Source organism: Erpetoichthys calabaricus, chromosome 5 (assembly GCF_900747795.2).
Source record: "Erpetoichthys calabaricus chromosome 5, fErpCal1.3, whole genome shotgun sequence".
Classification (NCBI taxonomy): domain Eukaryota; kingdom Metazoa; phylum Chordata; class Cladistia; order Polypteriformes; family Polypteridae; genus Erpetoichthys; species Erpetoichthys calabaricus.
This window is the reverse complement of record NC_041398.2, coordinates 2,663,186-2,688,784: the sequence shown is the minus strand read 5'-3', so window position 1 is coordinate 2,688,784 and position 25,599 is coordinate 2,663,186. Positions and strand designations below refer to the sequence as shown.

The following is a 25,599-nucleotide window of genomic DNA, read 5'->3' as shown; positions in this document are numbered from 1 at the left end:
GGATTCAGTTCAGGGCTCATAGCAGACACTTCACAACATTCCAATGTCTTGTTTTCCCCAATTCTTGGTGGTTTCACCTTTGTGACATTCACTGCCAAACACCTTGATGATCTCTTCATCTCATTGTAACCTTCATGGATTCAGCACTTCAACCTCAGACCATTAATGACCATTTGTCTTCTGTGGACACAGAGCTGCTGTGACTCACCATGAAGCTCTCATTTCATTTCTTCAGTCCAAAGGAACTTCTCCAGCACTGCTGCTGATTAACACACAGTTTAGAAAACTCCAGTCTGTATGTTTCCTTCAGAAGTGGGGTCTTCTACCATGGAGCCCACTGTCATTGACACAGTAACAGATGGTGTGACTTAACGCTGTTGTCCTTTGATCTCGGAGGTCAGCCTGAGTCTCTCTTGATGTTTTTTTTGTTTTTTCTCCACCATTTAAACTCTCCTTCTGTTCAATCTGAGGTCAGCTTTCCTCTGGTGGTCTCATCAGGGAGGTGGGCTACAGTCCTGCAGACCCTCAAACATCTTGAGAATATTACCAGCTGTGCTCACTGGAACATGAAGCTCTTTGGAGGTGGTTTTGTAGTCTTCACCTTGACCACCCTTGGCTGTGACCTTTTTCATCTCCTCCTCTTCTCTTGTCCTCGTTCAGTGTGAGGCACACAATGACACAACACAGCAGAGTGAGGACTTGACTGAGTGACTGAAGACTCCGGTGACACTCATTATAGGAATCAGTCAGCTTGAGACGTCACCACAGTCCAGTGAGGTCTTTGAACTTCTAAGGACCCCCAATAATTTTCTCTGCCATTTTTATTTGTTTTAATGTTTAAAATTTGTGAAGTCGAGAACTCAAAGCAAAGTGTCTGCTCTGTGGAGTAAAGAATAGAGGATGACGAGGACTTTTGTCAGCTTTAACTTATTTCACCTACAATTGTGCTTCATTTTTAAAGCGACACTTTTATCTGTGTCTGTATATACAGTCGTGTGAAAAAATAAGTGCACCTCATGACGTGGATTTTATTTTATTTTTTCCATTTTGGACATTTCTGGACACATCAAGACTCGGGTACAACAGACAGATTTGGTGATTCACTGCCTGAGTCTCTCTATCCCATAATGCACCAGTCACAGGACCCCCATCACTCTCAGCCCCTCAGTCACACAACACTTTCATATCCTAAGCCTGTCCTGCTCTATTATAACTTAAATGATTTTAATTGTGATGATCCATTCAGTCAAAGCACAAACTCACATTTTAAAAAGTCATCTTTGCTCTGAGGTTCAGGAGGCTGGAGGGCGAAAACTGGAGCTTCATGAGCTGAAAATAAAAAGAGAAGAGAAGAAGAATGGAAACTGTGAAGATGGCATTGTGGGATCTTAGTTTAGTTCTTAAACACATATTACAAATGCAGAGGATTTAAAATAAAACATTTATAAAATATACAAGGGCTAGTAAATTAGGCCAAATGTAGATTTGAATATTCATATTAATAATAAATATACAGCGAGAGAGACTCAGAGAGTTTTGAGACCCTTTCACTTTCTGCACAGTGAAATGTTCAGGTGGTCCTCAAGTAGTCAGAGTTCTGATGTAGACCTCCAATTTGCTTCTCTTCTTCATCACAATATATCAAATAAAGTGCTTATTGTCTGTAAACTCCTTTTAAATGTCGGTGGGAGACATGACTTCTGAGCAAACAACAGCAAGCATATAAAACACGAGAGCCCAGGGGGAGCACAGCTGAAAATGGATGAACATGAACTTTTAACGTGGACTCCATTCAGCAGAATGTAATGGACACCGAAGATAGCAGGAGCAGATTCAGATGTTCTGATATTATAAAGCACTGACGCTGAGCTCAATTTCAGTCCATTAACGTCTTCTCTATTCTCAAATAAACAATTCATTTGTGCACTGAGCCGGCTTAGCCATTTTAAAACACATTTCTGTTCATTAATCTTAAGTTGAGCAAAGCAAAGGAAATGAAAAGAATTCCAAAGTTAAGTGAAAAAAAATAAAATGTAAATAAAATGAAGAAAAACAAACACAATGTCACCAGACGCTGTACCTGATGAAGTCCTTGTCATGATGACCCACTGGCTGATCTTCTCCAGACTATTTGTCAGACCTGACAGCTCCTTTCTCAGGTCCTCAGATGAGAAATCAGTGGTGACAGTGAAGCTCAGTGAGTCTCCATCAGCAGGAAGGACACAGCAAGATGAGAAAGTCTGCATCAGGAGAGAAGAGGGGATGAGATACAAAAAGGAGACATTAAAAAAATAAGTAATGCTGATAAGAAGGGGCTCTTCTGAATAAAGGATCAGTGTGGGTTTAGATGGTGAGAACGCTGGTCATTGACTTGTTGGTTATTTATGAGAGAATATTTGGTGGAGTGTAGTGGAGCATCAGAGATTATCGACCTTAACTATTAATGAGCTTCTCACACAGGACTCCATGAGAGGCGAGTCAAGATGAAGGGATTGAGGGGTCTGGTGGGTCCAGAATACACAACAAGGCATTGGGCTTTTTATGGTTCTGAGACAAACTTAATTAAATGAAATGTAAAGACTAACACATGTAGGGAGAAAGCTCTTCAGTATGATTATACAATTGAAGGTCTGCAGCTCAGAAGTGTGAGGAAGGAAATCTTGGAGGGCCTTTGTGCCTTCATCACCATCTTCAACTACACAAAGTAGAGAAAGCTAAGAGGAAGCTTAGCTTCCATGAAGTGACTGCCATGTGTGAAGTGTAAATCAAAATGAGAATCTCCCTAACATCTGCAAAACAAAGTTGACATCAGAACTATTGTGTGGAGTGTGAGATAAGAGCACACGAGAAGAATGAGAGATGAGACTGGACTGTGGGGTCTGAGCTGTGAGGAAATGCTGCAGGATTTGAATCTCATCAGTTTAAGGATGGAGACATCAGAAGGTTGCCTGGTAGAAGAGTTGGCACCATCCTTTATTAGATGTTATCTTTAATATTTCAGAAAAATTCATTTTCATATAGACAGCTGTAGATTCATCTGTCTGTCAGGTACATAAAGTTACCAACTTTGAGATATTTGTATACAGAATATTTGAAATGTTAAGGAAATATGAAAAGACAATCTGTGTTGGGCTGAATGGCCTGTTCTTGTCATGTTGTACAAACTCCTCAGATCTTTTAAATTTCACTCTAAATTTTCTCAAGACCCAAACACCCCAGTCTGATCAGACTCCCTGTGAAGCGTTGCTCTCACCTGTAGGAAGTGGAGATGGTCCTTGGTCTCTGAAAGCTCCTTCAGCTCAGCTTCTCTCCTCTTTAGCACCTCCATCTCCTTCTCCAGTTGCTCCATTACTCCTTCAGCCTTCTCCGTTTCTCTCTTTTCTTGTTCTCTGACCCTCTCAGTCAGTTTCCTGTGGGCTTCCTCAATGCACCGTATGAGAGCAGTGAAGCTCTTCTCATTTTTTTTCACCTCTTTTTTCATAGAGATCTGATTGGATAGGGCAAAAATTTTTAATTGAGTCACCCAATAAGAATTACGAATCACAAGACACATTCATTGCTATTTTGATGCTGTGAAGGACAGTTTCAATTGGCTGGAGTGATTGGTGGTACTTTATTTGTAGAAGGAAGGTCAGTTGCAGACCGCAACCCAGACAAAATGCTCCCTCTATTATGCGGAATAATATCATCACTCTGCTGTTCTCCTATGAATGAAACTGCAGGACTTTATGAGATACTCAGTCATAAAAGGCTTTCTTGCGAAGGATCCTGAGAGCCATTGGCAGGAGCTGCTGGGGGACACCTCTACTGTCTTGTGAGGACTCCATTTGACCTGCGAGTTTTTATAAAAGTCTGCCTTTAAGAAGGGCATCTCCTGCTCAGCCTGAGGTTAGGAGTGGAGTAGGACAACACACACCAAGAATGAAAAAGAGGAAGAGGAAGAAAATGTATTTGTATAGCAGAGTAAACTTGTGTGTTAGAAGGTAATTGTGTGAAAATAAAAGTATTTCTGGATGAGAGACTTGTGTATATTTATTGTGTTCTAGTTTAAGTTGTCAGACATCACCATGTCAGACCTGTGAGATGGAAATATTAAACAAGAGGATCTAGGTGTTGGTCAAGGGGCTTCAGATTTCATTTAATTTAATGATCTTATTGCTGATTTTTCCCTCTGCCATCTCTTTTTCATTGTAAAGTTCAGAGTTGTGTCTTTATTTCCGTGTTTGATGTATTTTTACTTTCTTTATGAACTTTACATTATAACTAATGAAGTTGCTACTGTAACTATGACTCATACTTGTATGATGACACATCAGTGGGGGGTTTGGGGGGGGTGTGATTCTGCGTGTGAAGTAAATGTGAGGTAAAAGGTGCCTGCTGTCCAGGATCATCAACCCCAAAGCTGGAGGTGTTCTGCTGTTTTTAGAACTTTGTACATCTGGACATCTTGTTTTTTTATTATTATTTTTTAGTTTGACTTTGAAAGTCATTTGATGTATAAGTTGAAATTGATCATATGTAACTCTATTTTATTGAAATAATAAAAAAAAAATTAAACCATTAAGGAAAGTTGTGCCTTCAGTGTGAGATTTTGTTAGTAGAGTTAAGTCCCCTTTAAGCAGCTGATGGAATATCAGAGGACTTTATGGTGATGCTCTCTGAATCTCCACTGAATAACACCTGGGATTCTGTCAACAGTGAAAGGCCATGAAGGACACCACACAACATCTTCTCTAACTCTCCCTTCTCGTGTCCCTACTCATCATCACCAGTGAAGCTCTGCTGCTCTTCAAGTTCTCATTTATTTCTCCTCTCTTTGATATGAACTGTTATCTTCCTTTTCCACTCACCTTCATCTCCTCCATCGCCCTCCTCATCTCCTTCAGTGTCTTCTCTCTCTCCTCAAGTCCCCTCTTGATGTCACTCAGTGTCGCCCCCAGCTGTTTCTGTGTGGACACACAAGAGGACACGTGTGGTCAGATCAGAATTCACGTTCACTTTGTGATTTCTTCTTCTCTTTCTGAGTCCTGATATTTTCACAAAACATTTGTTTGACATTTCATGACACAACTTAGATTTGATTTAACAAACAGGAAGGACAATAAAAGATTAAAAGAAAGGTTTAATTTAATTGACACAAGACTGAGTTTGGGCTTGAAGAGTGCATCAAAGGCATACTGGTGTGTGAGTTAGTTCTTGACATTTAGAAGACATCACATCGACAAACTGGGAAATGTGAAGTTCACACAACACCAAAAATAATAAAAAACAAACTGGAGTGTGTAAGTAAAGAAACTGGTGAAAGGCCAGGAGGACTTAAACACGTCATGTCAGTAATTATAGGTTCTACAAGGACATTTGATGTCCTGAGTCGGACATGTGAGGACGTTGTTTGCCGTTGTCATTTTCTGGGGGTCAAGTAAGATACACGAAATACACAAACGATTCTGTTGAATTCAGGAAGAAGGCAATTTAAAAGAATTCTAAAACTCAAAAATAATATTTTTTATGTTGCTTACCTCATGTGTTTTTTTTAGATGACTGAGAATTTGATTTTTAAATAAAATGTTTATTAAGTTTATGTTATTTGGTTTCTCCAGAGCCTTCAAGACTATCCAGCCATCCCTGTTAAGGGTTCAGCTTAGAGATCTGCAGGTGGGTGAGCCTGTGGTGTCCTGATGATGGAGTATCTGTCAGGCAGAGCGCAGTTTGGGAGACTCAAGGACTGTGTGAGCAACACTGGAGCAGCACAAGGAACAGGCCTGTCTGCTTTACTCTTCACTCTGCGCACCTCACACTATAAATACAATACAATACAATACAATTTATTGTTGTATAGCCCAAAATCACACAAGAAGTGCCGCAGTGGGCTTTAACAGGCCCTGCCTCTTGACAGCCCCCCAGCCTTGACTCACTAAGAAGACAAGGACCCCCCCCAAAGAAAAAAAACACTAGTAGGGAAAAAAAATGGAAGAAACCTCGGAAAGGCAGTTCAAAGAGAGACCCCTTCCCAGGTAGGTTGGCCGTGCAGTGGATGTCAGAGAGAAGGCAGTCAATACAACACAAAACACAGATCAGAACACAAGTAATCCTCAATACAGTATAACAGTAAAACAGAAATTTTACAAGTACAGTGCAGAATTTAACAGTAGATGATTTCCCATAATATGATTTGGATTTGTTTAGAGTCTTGGAGACCTCAGCCATCAAGCTGCCTCCCCCATTTGGCCATTCCACAGTTGAAACAGCGCTGGGCCAGTCAATCTGATGAAAGGACGCCTCTACCCGATGATTCCTGCCATCCTCCATCAGAGATGACTTTACCTTAGGCAGGCAAAACAACTTGGCAGGTGGGCCAAGTGGCACATTTGAGTACAGAGAAGAGAAACAGAATAGGTGAAGGTTAGTAACAAATTCTAACTATCATATTACTAATGTATTAGTGCTAATGACCACCAACAGAGATGCAGTCTATACAGTTAATCAGCAGCTCTAGTCAGGGTGTGCTAAACTGAAGTAGTGAGTCTTCAGCTGGGATTTAACCCCTTCACCGCCCTCTGCCGGATATATCCGGCACCGTTGTTTTAATGCTAACGCCATACTGCCGGAATTATCCGGCACATTTGCCTGTGGTTATATGAATGCCTGGCAAGTAGTATAACTGACGGTTTGGCGTGGGTATTATTACTACGTTGTATTTCGACAAGTCTGTGGTTGTTTTGGCCGGTCATGTGACGTGATTCGCATGTAACAGCTGTGAATATGGCGAAACGTAAACTGACTTCAAGTGAGGCTTTGCAGGCGATTTTGGACAGTTCTGATCATGATTGTAGCAGTTCTGAAGAAGATTTTAGTGACAGTGATGAGCAGCAACGTGCGCTGCATGATATTGTGAATGAAGACGCATCGGATGACGGCGCTGAGTGGGTGTATCCCCAGCATCTCAGCTGGGCTGCTGCCCGTGGTGAACTACCTTTTCTGCATTCGTTTGAGGCAACATGTGGCTTTATTGTTGATGTAAACAATTACACTGCTGAGCAGTTTTATGAGCTGTTTGTGTCACCTGATTTGATCAGACATTTTGTTCATCAGACAAATCTGTATGCAGCACAGTTTATTGAGAAAAATCCCAATTTACCTCCACATTCCCGTGTTCGTGCTTGGTTTGACACTGATGAAAACGAAATGAAAAAATTCATTGGGATTTTGATGTTGATGGGAATAATCAGAAAACCAGATATTGAGATGTACTGGTCTACAGATCCTATGTATGCAACACCTATTTTTGCAGCTGTCATGACACGTAACCGATTCTCTTTGCTGCTGAAATTCTTTCATTTGAATGACAACAGAAACGAGCCAGATAAGAAAGATCCAACCCGCGACCACTTGTTCAAGCTACGTCCTTTGATTGATCATTTATTTGAAGCATTTCAGTTGCCCTACATGCTAGGACCGTCAGTTGCAGTTGATGAAAGTTTATTGTCGTGGAAGGGCCGCTTACAGTTTCGACAGTATCTACCATTGAAAAGGGCACGGTTTGGTATCAAGATGTTTTGCTTAGCTGAGAATTCAGGTTACATTTATAGATTTCGTGTATACACTGGCAACTTGCACAACATTTAGTGGTCAATACTGCTTGAATAAATGTAAAAAATGTAAAAAAAATGTAAAAAAGTAAAAAAACAAAAATTGTTCAGATTTCGCCTGGCGTGGGGAATATTTAGGGAGTTGGCGGTTAAAGGGTTAAAAGCTGAGACCGAAGGGGCATCTCTTATATTAGCAGGCAGACCATTCCACAGTTTAGGGGCCCTGTAAGTAAAAGCTCGACCTCCCATTGTTATTTTATTAATCCTTGGAATCATAAACAGACCAGCATCTTGAGATCTTAATGTGCGCTATGGTTTGTAAGTCACGATAAGTTCAGACAAGTAAGCCGGACCTCAGCCATTTAAGGCTTTATATGTTAAAAGGAGGATTTTGAAATCTGCCCTAAACTTAACCGGGAGCCAGTGTAAGGATTTAAGAACTGGAGTTATGTGTTCGTATTTTCTTGTTCTTGTAATAATTCTTGCAGCAGCATTTTGGATTAACTGGAGGCTGAATAAAGAACAGTTTGAACATCTAGTGAACACCGCATTGCAGTAGTCAATCCTACAGGAAGATAAATGAGGGAATTAATTTTTCAGAATCCTATTTATTTAGAAAATGCCTTAATTTCCCAACATTTTTAAGATGGAAGAAACCTGATTTGGACAACTTTGTTATATGCGCTTTAAATGACATGCTAGAGTTAAAGATTGTGGGCTGATTCTGTAAAATTAATGGTGATTCCAACTGAGTTAAATGATGACAGAATATTGTTGTGATCAGTGTCATTCCCTCCAATAGTTAACATCTCTGTTTTATCTGTATTTAAAGACAAGTAGTTCTCATCTATCCACTCCTTTAATTCACTAACACAACTAATTAAAGACAGCATTGGAGAAACTTCATTTGATCTAAAAGAAAGGTATAACTGGGTGTCATCTGTATATGAGTGAAAATTAACATGATGTTTTCTAATCAGAGATCCCAGCCTGTAAAGTGAAAACAGTAATAACAACAGAAATATTTTTTTTTCTTGTAAAGCCAAAAATCACTCAAGCAGTGTCTCAATACACTTTAACAGTCCCTGTTTTTGTGAGCCCCCTACTTCAGCCTTGACTCCCTAAGAAGAGAGGAAAAATCACCCAAATTGTAGGGAAAGAAAATGTAAGAAATCTTAGGAGGGCAATTCAGACAGAGACCCCCCTGTAGGTACGGTGGGTGTGCAGTGAGTGTCAAACACAAGTAACCCTCTTCACAGAGCTAGATGGCCAATCCATCATGGCCTCCTCAGAAACACAACACAACAGTACAAACTACAAGGCAAAATACAAGAATAGATGAGACCACTCAGTAAATACAGAACTACCACATATGAGGACACAGATTTTTGCAAATACATCAAAACAAAACAGAATCTAATGAAGAAAAATGAGAAATAACAACATCTGACCATCAGCTCATTGTAGGACCACAGCCAGATTGTAGAACAGGAGTCAGACAAGCCAGTCTCATAATGGCTTCTGTGACTGTCACTTTCACAGCTCTTGTTGAACAAAGGCAGCTACAGACCCCAAAGGGCAGAAGAAAGCCGAGGGATCTTATAAAGCCATGAAGCCCACCTGAGGAATCACAAACACCTGTGACGCCAAGTGTCCCCAACATTATGGTGCCCTGAAATTGGGGACTGTGTATAAAAAGTGCTGTGTGACTGAAATGTCTGCAAATAAACTTAAATGAAAGTCTGCCGTGTGCACTTTAATCACGATGTCTGAATTGTTGGATTTGTAATTTGAAACTGTGGAGCAGAGGGGTGAATCAAGGAGAAATGTGTCTTTGTGTTAAACATTATGGAGGTCACTGTATAACAGTGGAATGGACGGAGTGGTGTCTCTGAGGCCAGGGGTCTGTGCCAGCAATCAGAAGGTTGCCAGTTCAAATCCTATAAATGCCAGAAGTGATTCCACTCCACTGGGCCCTTAGGTAAGGCCCTTAACCTGCAATTTCTCTGTCCCAGTATGACGTTACTCTGCATCCAGTCCTATAAGCAGGTCCTCTAACATGCAGGGAAAACTTGGGGGTTGGTGTCAGGATTGTCACTCCAGCCACTGTAATAACCTTCTACTGTTACATTCCATTCAAACTGGTGTGATGCTGAGGTGTCACCCATCGCACGACTGCACTCAGGTCCTAATTTGGGATCCTGAGGTGGTTCACTGTGTGGTGGGTGCAGCAATGCACTTTATCAGTATAGGCTTCCAACATCTCTGTCTCTCTCTGTAAAACAGAAGGTCACACCACTTGATGAAATTCTCAAATGATTCTGCACTTATGGGGAGTGTTGATAAGGGGGATCAGATAGGGGAGAGGAGTCAGGGGGAGACCTTTGAGAACTGTCTGCATCTGAACCTCAGCAAATCCACAAAACTGGTTATTAGCTTTTAGCACCCCAAAGAGCCTCAAGGAGTGGATGTGGTGGTGGTCCACTCCTACAAGTACTGCATCTGGGGGTCCACATTAATGACAGGTTGGACTGGTCTCAGAAAACAAGGGAACTGGAGAAGAAAGGGCAGAGCAGGAGCTTCATCTTTAGGAGACAGCACTCCTTTAACGTAGGTAGTGACATCCTGCACACCTTCTGCAACTCATAAGAACAATGCTGATAATGGAGACACTGAAATAATGAAACACTCAAATGAGTATTATTTATACAAACTAAGACTTCTCGACTACGGTTTAATACCATAATCCACACTAACACATTGAGACCAAACCCAGACTTACACCACAAAGTGCACAGATGTCCTCACTCAACTCTGTCAAGAGCTTATTGTGCATCCAAAAATATCAAAATGTCTGGTAACTCAGAAGGAAAAATTAAATTAAAAAAACTACCAAACAGTAAATCCAGTGTGGGGGTCTCTGTTTCACCTTCCAGCTTGAAATATCAGTTAATGGCTGATGATCATAAATTGTCAAAAGTCCACCAAAATTAGCTTTCACTTGTTCTGTCTGAGTCCCCGACATGGTGATGAATTATTAATCAACAACTAACACAAACACGCCTGCTGCAATAAAGAATCCATCCTTCCATTCATTATGATAACTTATTTATTGAGGGCAAAGTCACAGGGCAGGTGAAGCCTGATCCACCAAACACTGGACACAAGGCAGGGACAACACCAAGGCAAACACACACACACACACACATACATATATATCTAATTTAGCAACACCAGTCCACCTAACATGCATATGTTTGGATTGTGAGAGAAAACCTGAGCTCCTGGAGGAAACCCACATGAACATGAAGAGAACATGCACACTCCACATAGGAAGCACCAGGGAAAGCAGCTGAAGTCAAAAAATAAAATGTATTCATAAAATAAGGACATCCACAAACAAGACAAAACATGAATCTGTGTTACCTTAGTCTGTCCTCTTTCTCTCACTCATAGAGCTGGTTGATCTTATTTCTCAGATTTTTAACCAAAATATTTCCCAGGACACATCATTCATTCTGATCCAACTCTTAAATGTTCTCGTCTCAATTGTGGTCTTTCAGAAGGTTACATGGATCAGTTCTTACCGTAACTACTTATTAAGTTTGTAGAGGCTGCATTGTCATGGCAGCTTGGTTTTCCTTGCATTCACTTACATCTCTTCTGTGTGTGTGTGTGTGTGTGTGTGTGTGTGTGTGTGCGATGCTCTAAATAGATGCAAGCACACTTTAGTTTTCTCCTTGAATTTATGAAGAGACCCTCAGAACAGCTAAAGTCTTCTCATTCACACAGTTATGGTGATGTCAATTCCCAGAATTCATCCACTGGCGTTATCTTAACTACCAAGTTACAGTCAGAAGTTCTCAGACTCTGAGCAGGTGAACAACCTGACTTGGTTTATGGTCTCTCAGATGGAGGTGATGCTTTGTCCAGATTGCTGTATCCTTGGAGAGCTTCCTCTGTCACACATGGAAGAACATTCAGTTTGCTTTGTCTTTCTTCTAACGGATTCTTTTTTCTGTCTTGGCTTCTTGCCTCTCGTGACTGTAGGCTGCACTGCGGTTTTCAGACTTTGAGGTTTCATACTTGCAGATCCTCTTTTGCTGTCACAGAAATCTGCTGGGTCATCTATGACCACCTGACTCCCTACTTCGGTAATTCTACAGAGAAGTTTTATGTGTGGTCTCCCCTACTTGTGCAACTTGCTTTTCTGAAGAAGGCAGGTGTGAATGTGGCACCAATGTCTATCTCCATTGCAGATGGTCTTCAGTTCTTTGTCTGTACTATACAAGTGCTGGTCATAAAATTAGAATATCATGACAAAGTTGATTTATTTCAGTAATTCTATTCAAAAAGTGAAACTTGTATATTAGATTCATTCATTACACACAGACTGATGTATTTCAAATGTTTATTTCTTTTAATGTTGATGATTATAACTGACAACTAATGAAAGTCCCAAATTCAGTATCTTGGAAAATTAGAATATTGTGAAAAGGTTCAATATTGAAGACACCTGGTGCCATACTCTAATCAGCTAATTAACTCCAAACACCTGCAAAAGCCTTTAAATGGTTTCTCAGTCGAGTTCTGTAGGCTACACAATCATGAGGAAGACTGCTGACTTGACAGTTGTCCAAAAGACGACCATTGACACCTTGCACAAGGAAGGCAAGACACAAAAGGTCATTGCTAAAGAGGCTGGCTGTTCACAGAGCTCTGTGTCCAAGCACATTAATAGAGAAGCGAAGGGAAGGACAAGATGTGGTAGAAAAAAGTGTACAAGCAATGGGGATAACCGCACCCTGGAGAGGATTGTGAAACAAAACCCATTCAAAAAAGTGGGGGAGATTCACAAAGAGTGGAGTGCAGCTGGAGTCAGTGCTTCAAGAACCACCACGCACAGACGTATGCAGGACATGGGTTTCAGCTGTCGCATTCCTTGTGTCAAGCCACTCTTCAACAAGAGACAGCGTCAGAAGCGTCTCACCTCGGCTAAAGACAAAAAGGACTGGACTGCTGCTTTCTGATGAAAGTAAATTTAGCATTTCCTTTGGAAATCAAGGTCCCAGAGTCTGGAGGAAGAGAGGAGAGACACAGAATCCACATTGCGTGAGGTCCAGTGTAAAGTTTCCACAGTCAGTGATGGTTTGGGGTGCCATGTCATCTGCTGGTGTTGGTCCATTGTGTTTTCTGAGGTCCAAGGTCAACGCAGCCGTCTACCAGGAAGCTTTAGAGCACTTCATGCTTCCTGCTGCTGACAAACTTTATGGAGATGCAGATTCATTTTCCAACAGGACCTGGCACCTGCACACAGTGCCAAAGCTACCAGTACCTGGTTTAAGGACCATGGTATCCAAGTTCTTGATTGGCCAGCAAACTCGCCTGACCTTAACCACATAGAAAATCTATGGGGTATTGTGAAGAGGAAGATGCAACCCAACAATTCAGAAGAGCTGAAGGCCACTATCAGAGCAACATGGGCTCTCATAACACCTGAGCAGTGCCACAGACTGATCGACTCCATGCCACGCCGCATTGCTGCAGTAATCCAGGCCAAAGGAGCCCCAACTAAATATTGAGTGCTGTACATAATCGTACTTTTCATGTTCATACCTTTTGTTTGGCCAACATTTCTAAAAATCCTTTTTTTTGCATTGGTCTTAATTGATATTCTAATTTTCCAAGATACTGAATTTGGGACTTTCATTAGTTGTCAGTTATAATCATCAACATTAAAAGAAATAAACATTTGAAATACATCAGTCTGTGTGTAATGAATGAATCTAATATACAAGTTTCACTTTTTGAATGGAATTACTGAAATAAATCAACTTTGTCATGATATTCTAATTTTATGACCAGCACCTGTATTACCCTTTGGAGTAAAAGAAATAATTTAGCATTTGTGGTGGCCACAATAAGGGTCTTACTACAAGGCAGAAGCTAATCCAGTGCTGGCAAAGGGTTAAAAAGGAAGGAGAGGATTTGCTGCTGTAGGTGTTTTGGATGCACAGAAATCCAACCGTTTTGCTGCTAATTGGTGTAAAGTGTTGTCCTTCAAGTTTGTAAGTGGTTGAGTTTTGGCTCCTTCTTCAGTCACAAAGTTATAAAGAGTGACACACTGAGACATTACTGGGTGTCATTTTGCCTGTGGTTGATCAGACTGATCAGATGAGACCTAAAACTGTCAAGGAGAGTCCTGGTGAAAGGAACTGACATCTGAGCTGAAGTTACGAGTCAATTAAAGAGGGACAGCAAGCAATCTCATTCTGTCTTACAAGTAGATGTCTGTCTTCTGAGCCATCATGAGCAACTTTAATGTAAAAGAACCCATATCAGGTGATAGACAAACAAGAGAAAACACAAATTGATCAAGAATTAGGTGTCAGTATTAGTGACCTGATTTATATTAAATTAAAAGATATCAGGCCACTTCATACACTTCACTGTTGTTTAAGAGTTTTGTTGCTAAACTTTTGTTTGCCTGTGAACCGAGCTCTTTTAATATTCCAGTGAGGACTCAAGCACATTTGTGTCCACTTACTGAGAGCTGGCAGAGCCAATGTGATATTACTCCTTTATTTGAAGAAGCACCAAATGGTGGACACAATGCAAGTGTCTTTATCTGAACTTACTGTACATTGTGGTTGTGTGGTACTGATGGGTGATTTTAAAATTGGCTTAGATGCTCAGACTTATTCTTGTAGTTAGTTATTTACACACCTGCTGGACTTGTTAGAGTTTACCAAATGTGAAAGCTCAGAGTCTTTGTCATAATCATACATTAAGTGGGATTAAAATGTCCTTACTGTTCCACTAAATTATATGATCTCTAATCATTAATGAAGTGCATCATTAATTATTTCACTGAAATGAGAAAATCTACACAGGAATACTATATTGAAAATTTTGGGCTGAATTTATTGTTATAATCTTAGACTTAACTCTGGAGAACAACATAGATTGACATGTGACTATCATGTGTCTCTTAAAAAGCCCTGAGATCAGCAAAATGCAAACTCAGATTCTTTAAATATGGTCAACCAAGACAAAGGCAAACAAGCAGCTAAACACACTTACCCTGCATGTGGCAGCACTACAGAGATTCTCTATTCGTGTGTCAAGACCTCGTATTGTGTTTACAATGACACTGCACACATCAGCCCACTGTAACATCATCCTGTTCAGAATATCTCATGAGAGGTTGCAATGTTAAATATTTCTTCAAGTAGCCCATCTTAATGTTTGCACCCCTGCCAAAGGCCAGTTCTGGTCTGCAGGTTGTAGTTTGCCAACCACTGCCTGAGATGCTCAAAAGAAAAAGCGAATAGAGAATAAAGAAATTCAACTCAGTTTAATGAGAGCACTCGGCTCACTGGACTGTCCATTAGTAACTTTGGTTGTCTCATCCTGGACTGTTTCATGCGTTACACACAGTGTCACCAGGATAGGCTTCAGCCCCCTGCTATCTATAAATATGACATTTACATTTTTACATTTATTTGCTTGGCAGAAGCTTTTATCCAAAGTGACATACAAAACAGGTAAACATAATCAAGTAACTTTAGGCCTGGGCCTGTTTGTTCAAGAAGTGTAGTAGGACAGGAATCAAAAGTTAATTGCTATAAGTGAAAAGATGTGATGACTAATAATTAATAATCATAGCTTATAATAAATAAAGCGATTAAACTTAAATAACAAATGAATAAATAGCATTAAAGATCACAGAGCAAAGGATTGTTTCTGTCAATTCAACAGATATTCACAGCAGAGATGGGACTTCATTTAATTCTTAAACACATTGAGGGAGTCAGCAGTACGGGTGAAGGTGGGCAGCTCGTCACACAAAGTGGGAACTACACAGGAAAAGAGTCGGGATTGAGACCTGATAACATGGAGAGGTGACATCACCAGACACTGTTCACTGGCAGATCAAGTGGGAGAGAAGGAGCAGAGGACTTCAGCAGGGTCTCCAGATACGCAGGTGATGACCCACTGACTACTCTGTAGGCAACAATGAGGGTCTCAAGATGGATGAATGGATTTCTTAGTCTCACTACATTACAAATCCCTTAACTCCTGTCATTCATTTTGTTTCCATTAAACACTAAACTCCACTCACCTCTTTTTCTTCTCTTTCCATCTCCAGCTCGACCATTTCATGATTTTTATGTCCAGTCACCACACACATCATGCAGATGCACATCTCATCAGTTTTACAGAATATCCCCAGACTTTTCTGATGTTTCTCACAGAGTTTCCCCTTCAGATTTCTATCAGGATCAACCAGCTTGTGGTGCTTCAGGGCATCTCCTTCGTAGTGAGACTGCAGGTGAGTCTGACAGTAGGAGGCCATGCAGGTTAGACAGGACTTCACCGCTCTGAACTTCTTCCCAGTACAGAAGTCACACTCCACGTCTCCCGGGCTGGCATAATTCTGAGATGGAGGAGAACAGAGTGTCGTCTTCTTTAATTTCTTGATGACTTCATTCAGCAGAGTGTTTCTGTTCAGCTCAGGCCTTGTGGTGAAGTTCTCTCTGCACTGGGGACAGCTGCACTCTTGGCTCTGATCCCAGCAGTCCGTGAGGCACTTCAGACAGAAACTGTGACCACAGGAGATCGAGACGGGGTCAGTCAGGGTGTCCTGACACAACGAGCAGGTGAACTCGTCCTGTGATACAAACAGCTGGGCTTCAGCCATCGTCAGTCCGAGGAGAGGCAGGCAGAGAGAATCAGTCAGACAAACAAGGAAGTGACTTGTGAAGAAACAAAAGTGAAAGTGGCCAGTGAGGAGGAAGAGGAGGAGATTTAAAGAGAAAGCTGAGAGCTCACAGAGAGAACATCTGAGGAGACACTGAGGGTGAACAGTTAATGTGAGACAGGAGCTCAGAGAGTGAAGACCACAAAGTGACAGAAGAGATGACCTGTCACAAGGGGTCTGCTAAAGTGTCATTCACGTCGGTATTTCTTATTTATTTATTACACACTGCCCCTCCTTTAACCGTCACCTTATCGTGGTGGAGGGGTTTGCGTGTCCCAATGATCCTAGGAGCTCTGTTGTCCGGGGCTTTATGCCCCTGGTAGGGCCACCCAAGGCAAACTGGTCCTAGGTGAGGGATGAGACAAAGAGCGGTTAAACAAACCTCCTATGAAGAAAAACAATTTTGGATGGCGTTTTCCCTTGCCCGGACGCGGGTCACCGGGGCCCCACTCTGGAGCCAGGCCTGGAGGTGGGGCTCGATGGCGAGCGCCTGGTGGCCAGGCCTGCACCCATGGGGCTCGGCCGGGCACAACCCGAAGAGGCAACGTGGGTCCCCCTTCCCATGGGCTCACCACCTATGGGAGGGGCCAAGGAGGTCGGGTGCAGTGTGAGTTGGGTGGTGGCCGAAGGCAGGGACCTTGGCGGTCCGATCCTCGGCTACAGAAACTGGCTCTTGGGACGTGGAATGTCACCTCTCTGAAGGGGAAGGAGCCTGAGCTAGTGCGCGAAGTTGAGAGGTTCCGGCTAGATATAGTCGGACTCACCTCGACGCACAGCTTGGACTCTGGAACCAATCTCCTTGAGAGGGGCTGGACTCTCTACCACTCTGGAGTTGCCCCCCGGTGAGAGGCGCCGAGCAGGTGTGGGTATACTTATTGCCCCCCAACTTGGAGCCTGTACATTGGGGTTTACCCCGGTGGACGAGAGGGTAGCCTCCCTTCGCCTTCGGGTGGGGGGACGGGTCCTAACTGTTGTTTGTGCATATGCACCGAACAGCAGTTCAGAGTACCCACCCTTTTTGGAGTCCCTGGAGGGGGTGCTAGAGGGCATACCTTCTGGGGACTCCCTCGTTCTGCTGGGAGACTTCAATGCTCACGTGGGCAATGACAGTGAGACCTGGAAGGGCGTGATTGGGAGGAATGGCCCCCCCAATCTGAACCCGAGCGGTGTTTTGTTATTGGACTTCTGTGCTCGTCACGGATTGTCCATAACGAACACCATGTTCAAGCATAGGGGTGTTCATATGTGCACTTGGCACCAGGACACCCTAGGCCTCAGTTCGATGATCGACTTTGTGCTCGTGTCGTCGGACTTGCGGCCACATGTCTTGGACACTCGGGTGAAGAGAGGGGCGGAGCTGTCAACTGATCACCACCTGGTGGTGAGTTGGCTTCGATGGTGGGGGAGGATGCCGGTCAGGCGTGGTAGGCCCAAACGTGTTGTGAGGGTCTGCTGGGAACGTCTGGCAGAGCGCCCTGTCAGAAGTAGCTTCAACTCCCACCTCCGGCAGAACTTCGACCACATCCCGAGGGAGGTGGGGGACATTGAGTCCGAATGGGCCATGTTCCGTGCCTCTATTGTTGAGGCAGCTGACCGGAGCTGTGGCCGTAAGGTGGTCGGTGCCTGTCGTGGCGGCAATCCCCGAACCCGTTGGTGGACACCGGCGGTGAAGGATGCCGTCAAGCTGAAGAAGGAGTCCTACAGGACCCTTTTGTCCTGTGGGACCCCGGAGGCAGCTGATAGGTACCGGCAGGCCAAGCGGAATGCGGCTTTGGTGGTTGCTGAGGCAAAAACTCGGGCGTGGGAGGAGTTTGGGGAGGCCATGGAGAACGACTTTCGGACGGCTTCGAGGAGATTCTGGTCCACCATCCGGCGTCTCAGGAAGGGGAAGCAGTGCAGTGTCAACACTGTATATGGTGGGGATGGTGCGCTGCTGACCTCGACTCGGGACGTTGTGGGTCGGTGGGGGGAATACTTCGAAGACCTCCTCAATCCCATTAACATGCCTTCCAATGAGGAAGCAGAGCCTGGGGACTCAGAGGTGGGCTCCCCCATCTCTGGGACTGAGGTCACCGAGGTGGTCAAAAAACTCCTTGGTGGCAGGGCCCCAGGGGTGGATAAGATACGCCCGGAGTTCCTCAAGGCTCTGGATGTTGTAGGACTGTCTTGGCTGACACGCCTCTGCAACATCGCATGGACATCAGGGACAGTGCCTCTGGATTGGCAGACCGGGGTGGTGGTCCCCCTCTTTAAGAAGGGGGATCGGAGGGTGTGTTCCAACTACAGAGGGATCACACTCCTCAGCCTCCCTGGAAAAGTCTATTCAGGGGTCCTGGAGAGGAGGGTCCGTCGGATAGTCGAGCCTCGGATTCAGGAGGAACAGTGTGGTTTTCGTCCTGGTCGCGGAACAGTGGACCAGCTCTATACCCTTAGCAGGGTCCTGGAGGGTGCATGGGAGTTTGCCCAACCAGTCTACATGTGTTTTGTGGACTTGGAAAAGGCATTCGACCGTGTCCCTCGGGGAATCCTGTGGGGGGTACTCCGAGAGTATGGGGTACCGGCCCCCCTGATAAGGGCTGTTCAGTCCCTGTACGATCGGTGCCAGAGCTTGGTCCGCATTGCCGGCAGTAAGTCGAACCCATTTCCAGTGAGAGTTGGACTCCGCCAGGGCTGCCCTTTGTCACCGATTCTGTTCATAACTTTTATGGACAGAATTTCTAGGCGCAGCCAGGGCGTTGAGAGGGTCCGGTTTGGTGGGCTCAGGATTGGGTCACTGCTTTTTGCAGATGATGTTGTCCTGTTTGCTTCATCAGGCCGTGATCTTCAGCTCTCTCTGGATCGGTTCGCAGCCGAGTGTGAAGCAGCTGGGATGAGAATCAGCACCTCCAAATCCGAGACCATGGTCCTCAGCCGGAAAAGGGTGGAGTGCCCTCTCAGGGTTGGTAGCGAGATCCTGCCCCAAGTGGAGGAGTACAAGTATCTCGGGGTCTTGTTCACGAGTGAGGGAAGAATGGAGCGTGAGATCGACAGGCGGATCGGTGCGGCATCCGCAGTAATGCGGGCGCTGCATCGGTCTGTCGTGGTGAAAAAGGAGCTGAGCCGCAAGGCGAAGCTCTCAATTTACCAGTCGATCTATGTTCCTACCCTCACCTATGGTCATGAGCTATGGGTAGTGACCGAAAGAACGAGATCGCGAATACAAGCGGCTGAAATGAGTTTCCTCCGCAGGGTGTCTGGGCTTTCCCTTAAAGATAGGGTGAGAAGCTCAGTCATCCGGGAGGGGCTCAGAGTAGAGCCGCTGCTCCTCCGCATCGAGAGGAGTCAGATGAGGTGGCTCGGGCATCTGATCAGGATGCCTCCTGGACGCCTCCCTGGTGAGGTGTTCCGGGCACGTCCAACCGGGAGGAGGCCCCGGGGAAGACCCAGGACACACTGGAGGGACTATGTCTCTCGACTGGCCTGGGAACGCCTTGGGATTCTCCCGGAAGAGCTAGAAGAAGTGGCCGGGGAGAGGGAAGTCTGGGCATCTCTGCTCAAGCTGCTGCCCCCGCGACCCGACCTCGGATAAGCGGGAGACAATGGATGGATGGATGGATGGATTATTACACACTGCAGTCCACAGTCCACTTACAGCTCAGTGCACATTTACAAATGAAATTAAATGAAAATAAAGCACAACACACAAAATAGTCTAAGTAAATTCACATCTAACCATGCTGGTCCTCTTTATTAGTCCAATTGTCCATGCCATAGTAAGCTCTCGGCTCCTGCTTATCAGAGTTGTGTCAATAGTGTGGGTGAAGAGAATCGAATGACTGAAGTTAATCAAGTCACGAATTTTGTTTTTTTTTCTTTGTCCATGTCAGTAATTTATCAGATTATTTAGTAAAGCACTAGGCTGTTAGACTCATTCAGAGTAACTGAACCCAACTTGGTCTAAGAAACAGAAGGATATGATTTATTGATAAACAAAAGGACTGTAGAAATATGAAAACTGCTTGTAAACTGACATAAAGATGATCCACCAGACAGACAGACAGACACGTAACACACAGCAGATGCTCACCACTCTCTAGCTTTTCTTGGTTATTCAAGTTGTATTACCTCAGGCTCATCTACTCCTGCACCCTACGATTAACACACACAGATCCTAGTCATACAATTGGGTATAAGTGATGCCCTGATGCCAGTCCCTCTTTAATAGCCCACCTCAGACTCATTCCACTTAAGTACATAAGAGTGACGTCTCAAGCCTATCACTCTCAGTGCCCCACACTGGGACTCGCTGTCACCAACACTAACAAATGTACTGATGTCTCTGAAACACACATAAGCTTGTACAACATTTGATTTTATGACACTTACCAATTAACAGGGTCTTAATCCTGCTGAAATTGCTCATCTGTAGCCAGCAGCTATTCCACCAGCACTTCAGAAGAGGTCACCCACCTGAAGCTAAGCAGGGTTGTGTCCAGCCAGTACTAGGATGGGAGACCATATAGAAAAGTCTTGGGTGTCTGCTGGAAAAGGTGTTGGTGAGGCAGCAGGGGGTGCTTACCCTGTGGTCTGAATGTGAATCCCCAATGCCCTCAGTTCAGTGATGGGGACTTTGCTTCTGTAATAACGACAGAGTCCTTTGGGTGAAATGTAAAACTAAAGTCCTGACTCTTTGTAATAATAAAATACTATAATAATAATACATTTTATTTATTCCTGGACACCTTTCTAAACACACAAGGACACCACACAACCAAACAAGATAAAAACACAGATTATGAACAAAACTGAAAATACAAAAATTCAAATCAGACAGAGCAATTATAATCAAAGAGAAAAAGCAGTCTTAAACAGATGGGCTTTAAGTTTATATTTGAAAAATGGGAATGAATCAATATTTCTCAGCTCAGATGGTAGTGAGTTCCAGAGCAACTGAATGCTGTGCTCCCCATGGTGGTAAGATGTATGAAGGAGACAGTCAAGTGGATAGAGGAAGAGGATCTAAGGGTGCAGGAGGCAACACGGAGGAGGTCAGACAGATATGGAGGGGCGAGGGTGTGGAGAGCCATAAAAGTTAGTAGGAGAATTTTGAGTTGAATGCGGAACTTAACTGGAAGTCAATGAAGCTGCTGCAAGACATGAGTGATATGGTGAACAGAGGGGGTTCTAGTAATGATGGGGGCAGCTGAATTCTGAACCAGTTGAAGCTTATAAAGAGATTTGCGAGAAGGACCAAAGAAAAGGGAATTGCAATAATCCAGACGAGAGCTATGAACAAGGATAGAAGTGATGTGGGGAGTGATGGGGGGTGGTGAATACAATTAATATTACACAAGTGGAAATATGCAGACCGGGAGATATTACTGATGTGGGACTGATAAGATAGTTTGCAATCACTACTGTGTTCATAAAAGATCCCTGGGCATCGTTTGCAAAGAGTAGGGTGTATCCCGATGTTAAGGCTAAATTGCCCACCTCAGTCTGGTTATTCTGACCCCCTAATCATCCCCTGTCTCTAATTGGCTAAATATTTCACCACTTCACCACCTAACTGATAATGTGTGGTGAGCGTACTGGCACAAAAATGGCTGCCGTCATGTCATCCAGATGGATGCTGCCCATTAGTAGTAGTTGACGTGGCTCCTCACTCACTATGTAAAAGCACTTTCAGTAGTGAGAAAAGCAGTATATAAATGTAAAGAATTATTATTATTGTTATTGAGGAGTGAACTTCTCAGCATTGATAACACCCTGAGCAAGAAAGCTGCAACTTTCCACACCCGGTGCCCTAATATTAACTTCAGTCGCTCAAGAAATAAAGACAACGTATAGAAATATCATAGCAATGTGGCATTTAATAAAGTAGTAGTTGTGCTACCTGTCTAAGCTGGGTTGAAGTTTAAGTAATCAAAGTTGACCTCAGCGTCATCCTTTGCAGTGCACCACCTATTGGAATGCATTTTGTAATTCATCCATCTTACTAATCGAAGGTTGTAAACCGGATATGGACGCAGGGTGCTGGGCGCTGGGCACATCGAGGCGCACGTGCACTGCCGCCTGCCACAGAGCAAGTCTACAACGCGCTTGCGAAAGGAGTCACGGCTCAAACCAACTGTGACAATGCGCGCACCTACAACGCGCTTGCGAAAGGACTCACGGCTCAAACCAAAGAAAACACAGAAACGAGACTACGACCTGTGAACTACACCTGGGGTACACAGAAACGCCACCAGATGGAAAGAAACAATACACGAGCGCTCCGTATTAAAAGTAAGTGCGATTATAATTCTTAACGGTAGACGCCATATAGCTAACGGAGTCACAGCTCCAAAAACAAACAGCTCAACTAACAGAAATACAAAAACGAGCCCGCATGGATACACACGATGAACACGGGCGCCTACAATGCATTTCTAAAACAGCGGAGGCAAAACAGTCACATCTCCAAAACGAAACAGCTCAACTAATGGAAATACAAAAACGAGCCCGCATGGATAGACACAATGAACACAGGCGTCAGGCGTCTAATGAATAATAATATTCCATTTGGAGGAAAAGTACTTTTATTAGGAGGAGACTTCCAACAGTGCCTGGCTATTGTTCTGCATGCCATGCATTCAGCGATTGTTCAGTCCAGTTTAAAATACGCAGACAATTGGCATTACTTTGAGAAACTACATTTAGTACAAAACATGCGTTGTGCAGATCCAGAATATACCAATTGGTTGTTGCAACTATGTTACAAAAATGGAAACCTTATCAATACATATGAACTTCACCCAGATATTATTCAGATCCCTCAAGCCTTTATTTGCGACGACTCAGTAACAGAGGTGTTTGGTCAAGCAGTCTCATTAGATGAAATCCCACTTTTAACGCACCGAGCTATATTATGTCCAAAGAATATTGACGTTGATCAGATAAATAACCAAGTCATTGCACTGCTTCCTGGAGAAAGCCACCTCTTTCTAAGTACTGAGAATGTTGATTCTGAAGACGAAACTGAGCATATTGATTTCCCATTAGAATATTTAAACACTATTAACCCGGCTGGGTTACCACAACACAGTCTTAACCTTAACATGGGGACAATAGTCATGCTATTAAGAAAACTTAATACTAAACAAGGTTTATGCAACGGTACACGATTACGGATGTCACACGCACTGCCGCACTGCAACGAGCCCGCCACCTGTAAACTAGACTTGCTCTAATCCACTGTGCCAGTAATGTTGATCACATAGCGGTCATTCAGTTTGGCGCCCGCCCCAGAGTCCAGAGTCAAACGCGGCGGCGTCCCGCCCAAACAATACAACCTGTTCACTACACTTGCTCTAATCCACTGTGACAGTAATATAGATCACATGACGGTCACAGACTCAGTGGCTGGCACACGAACACCACAACCTGTAAACTGAACTTGCTGTGCTCCACTCTGCCAGCAGTCGGTGTCAGCAAAGGCAACAGAATCACATCTCCACAAAACGAAAAACCGCTTTAGTACAGATATGCTTATGTGATTACATGACATTCCCCAGACGCACCCACCCTCCATGATATGTCATCCATCCAGATATCGGACGGAACAGAAACTGATTGGCATTCCTGGATTTCCGATTCGCTGGCGAATCGCGGGCTTACTGGTTTGCTAATAAAATGCATTACATTTGCCATTCTAACAGATGGCATGTAAGAGCCATTTGCTAGTTATTTAAGTTATATTAGATGTTTGCCTATAAATTAGTGCATAGTGTATGGGAGACTCTTATATCCCTCAAAACCTGAATTAAATTGGTATGTTCTCACTATTTCTTGTTCCTCTGACCACAGATTAGTCTCAGGTAGTGACCTGCCTTGCCATGTGTATAGCAAGGAGGGCACACGGTTTCAAACTGTACCTTAATGTGCTCAGTTGTATGTGCAGAGCCGTATGTTTAGAATGTACTGAATGTGAAGTAGAGCATAGAGAAATAATTCAACAACTCATCCTTAAGGATAGAAACAATTGAAGTTTGACAAGAAGAAACATTTTTCTTTTTTTTGCCTTTTATTCTACATCTGTAACAACTTTTCTCTATTCTTGTGTGCACTGTTTGCTTTGAATTTTCACTAAATCCTTTTAAAACAAACTTTTTGGATTGAGAGATTTCTTTTGGTTTACGTTAGGCTCATACTTGATCCTGCCTTACTTACCAGCTGTGACACTAAAAGTTTGAAACCTGCCTTTTTAAGCCTGATGTCGGTCCAAGATGGAATAAAACAGCAACGATTTGAAAGGTACCTTCATTTTTGCCTGATTTGACACATCATTTGATCGGAGTTGAACCTTTGAAAGAGCTGCTAGCGCTGCTTGTGTGATTGTATAAACTAAGGTAACACAACTTAAATACCTTTAAAGGGAGCCTTTCTTGGTGCATGACTGAAATGTGGAAGCCAATGTGGCCATCCCGACGACTGTGACAGAACAGAGAGGGAGTATCTCAATGACAACAACAAGCAACTCGAAGTACCAGTTGAGGTTAATTTTTGGACGTATGTTAATGGCAGACTCTTTAGAACAAAGTGTTGCTCCTCAGTTGGAAAGAAACAAAAAGGAAGGACAGTTATCCAGTTTGATGAAGTACGTAAAAGGCTTAAAGAGGAAGGAATCTAACTGTGAGAAAATAAGCACAGTGATTGAAAAAGATTTTTATGCTTTGATGACAGAATATATAAAGTTAAATGATGAATTATTATCTTTGCAAAGCGATGAAGAAGAATGAAAGAAGCTGCACAAAAGCCTTGATGCTAAACTGAAGACTCTGAATGCATTTCTTGGAGAGAAGATGTGCTGGATTTGGGAAACGCCTCAAAGTAAAAGTCTCTCCAAGCTGTCTGCTGATTCTGCAAACCAAATACTCTTGGATCGGTTCAAAGGCGACAGATTTACCAACGATATCACTCCAGTCTACGGTGTCTCTCAAATTTTTCTGAAAACTAAAAGTTGAGCAGGTACAGCAGCTACCTCAGTTATTGTCCTCAGGACTCAAAAGGTGGCGCACACAGTGCTGGTAGCATGAGTGGTGGCTCAGAAAAGGCGGCAGGCTCTGATTTGGAAGAGGCTCAGTTAAAAGCTCAGCTAAAACCTAAAACAGATCAGCTGGCCCAAGAGTCGGCAATCGCAGAATCCAGCGCGAGACTGGAAGCTTTTAAAGGACGCCGTCACATTATAAGTACTGTAAACCAAACCCTTATAGTGTGCTTGAAAAA

General features: G+C 43.5%; 1 protein-coding gene across 4 annotated transcripts in view; it reads right to left on the bottom strand.

The window, feature by feature from the left end:
* Positions 1 to 25,599, bottom strand: part of LOC114652514 (tripartite motif-containing protein 16-like) — a 171,251-nt gene that overhangs the window by 95,549 nt on the left and 50,103 nt on the right. Inside the window, exons 1-5 of one of the 4 annotated variants that reach the window (XM_051927931.1) lie at positions 15,715 to 16,367; positions 4,851 to 4,946; positions 3,254 to 3,487; positions 2,081 to 2,240; positions 1,264 to 1,329 (exon numbers count right to left, since the gene is read on the bottom strand). The exons of 1 other annotated variant lie outside the window; for it this stretch is intronic. In XM_051927931.1, the coding sequence (XP_051783891.1) occupies positions 1,264 to 1,329; positions 2,081 to 2,240; positions 3,254 to 3,487; positions 4,851 to 4,946; positions 15,715 to 16,293 (1,135 nt within the window). In that variant the 5' untranslated portion in view covers positions 16,294 to 16,367. Of the gene's footprint in view, positions 1 to 1,263; positions 1,330 to 2,080; positions 2,241 to 3,253; positions 3,488 to 4,850; positions 4,947 to 15,714; positions 16,368 to 25,599 lie in introns of those variants that run through there. 2 more of the 4 variants (XM_051927933.1, XM_051927932.1) reach the window with 2 other exon arrangements.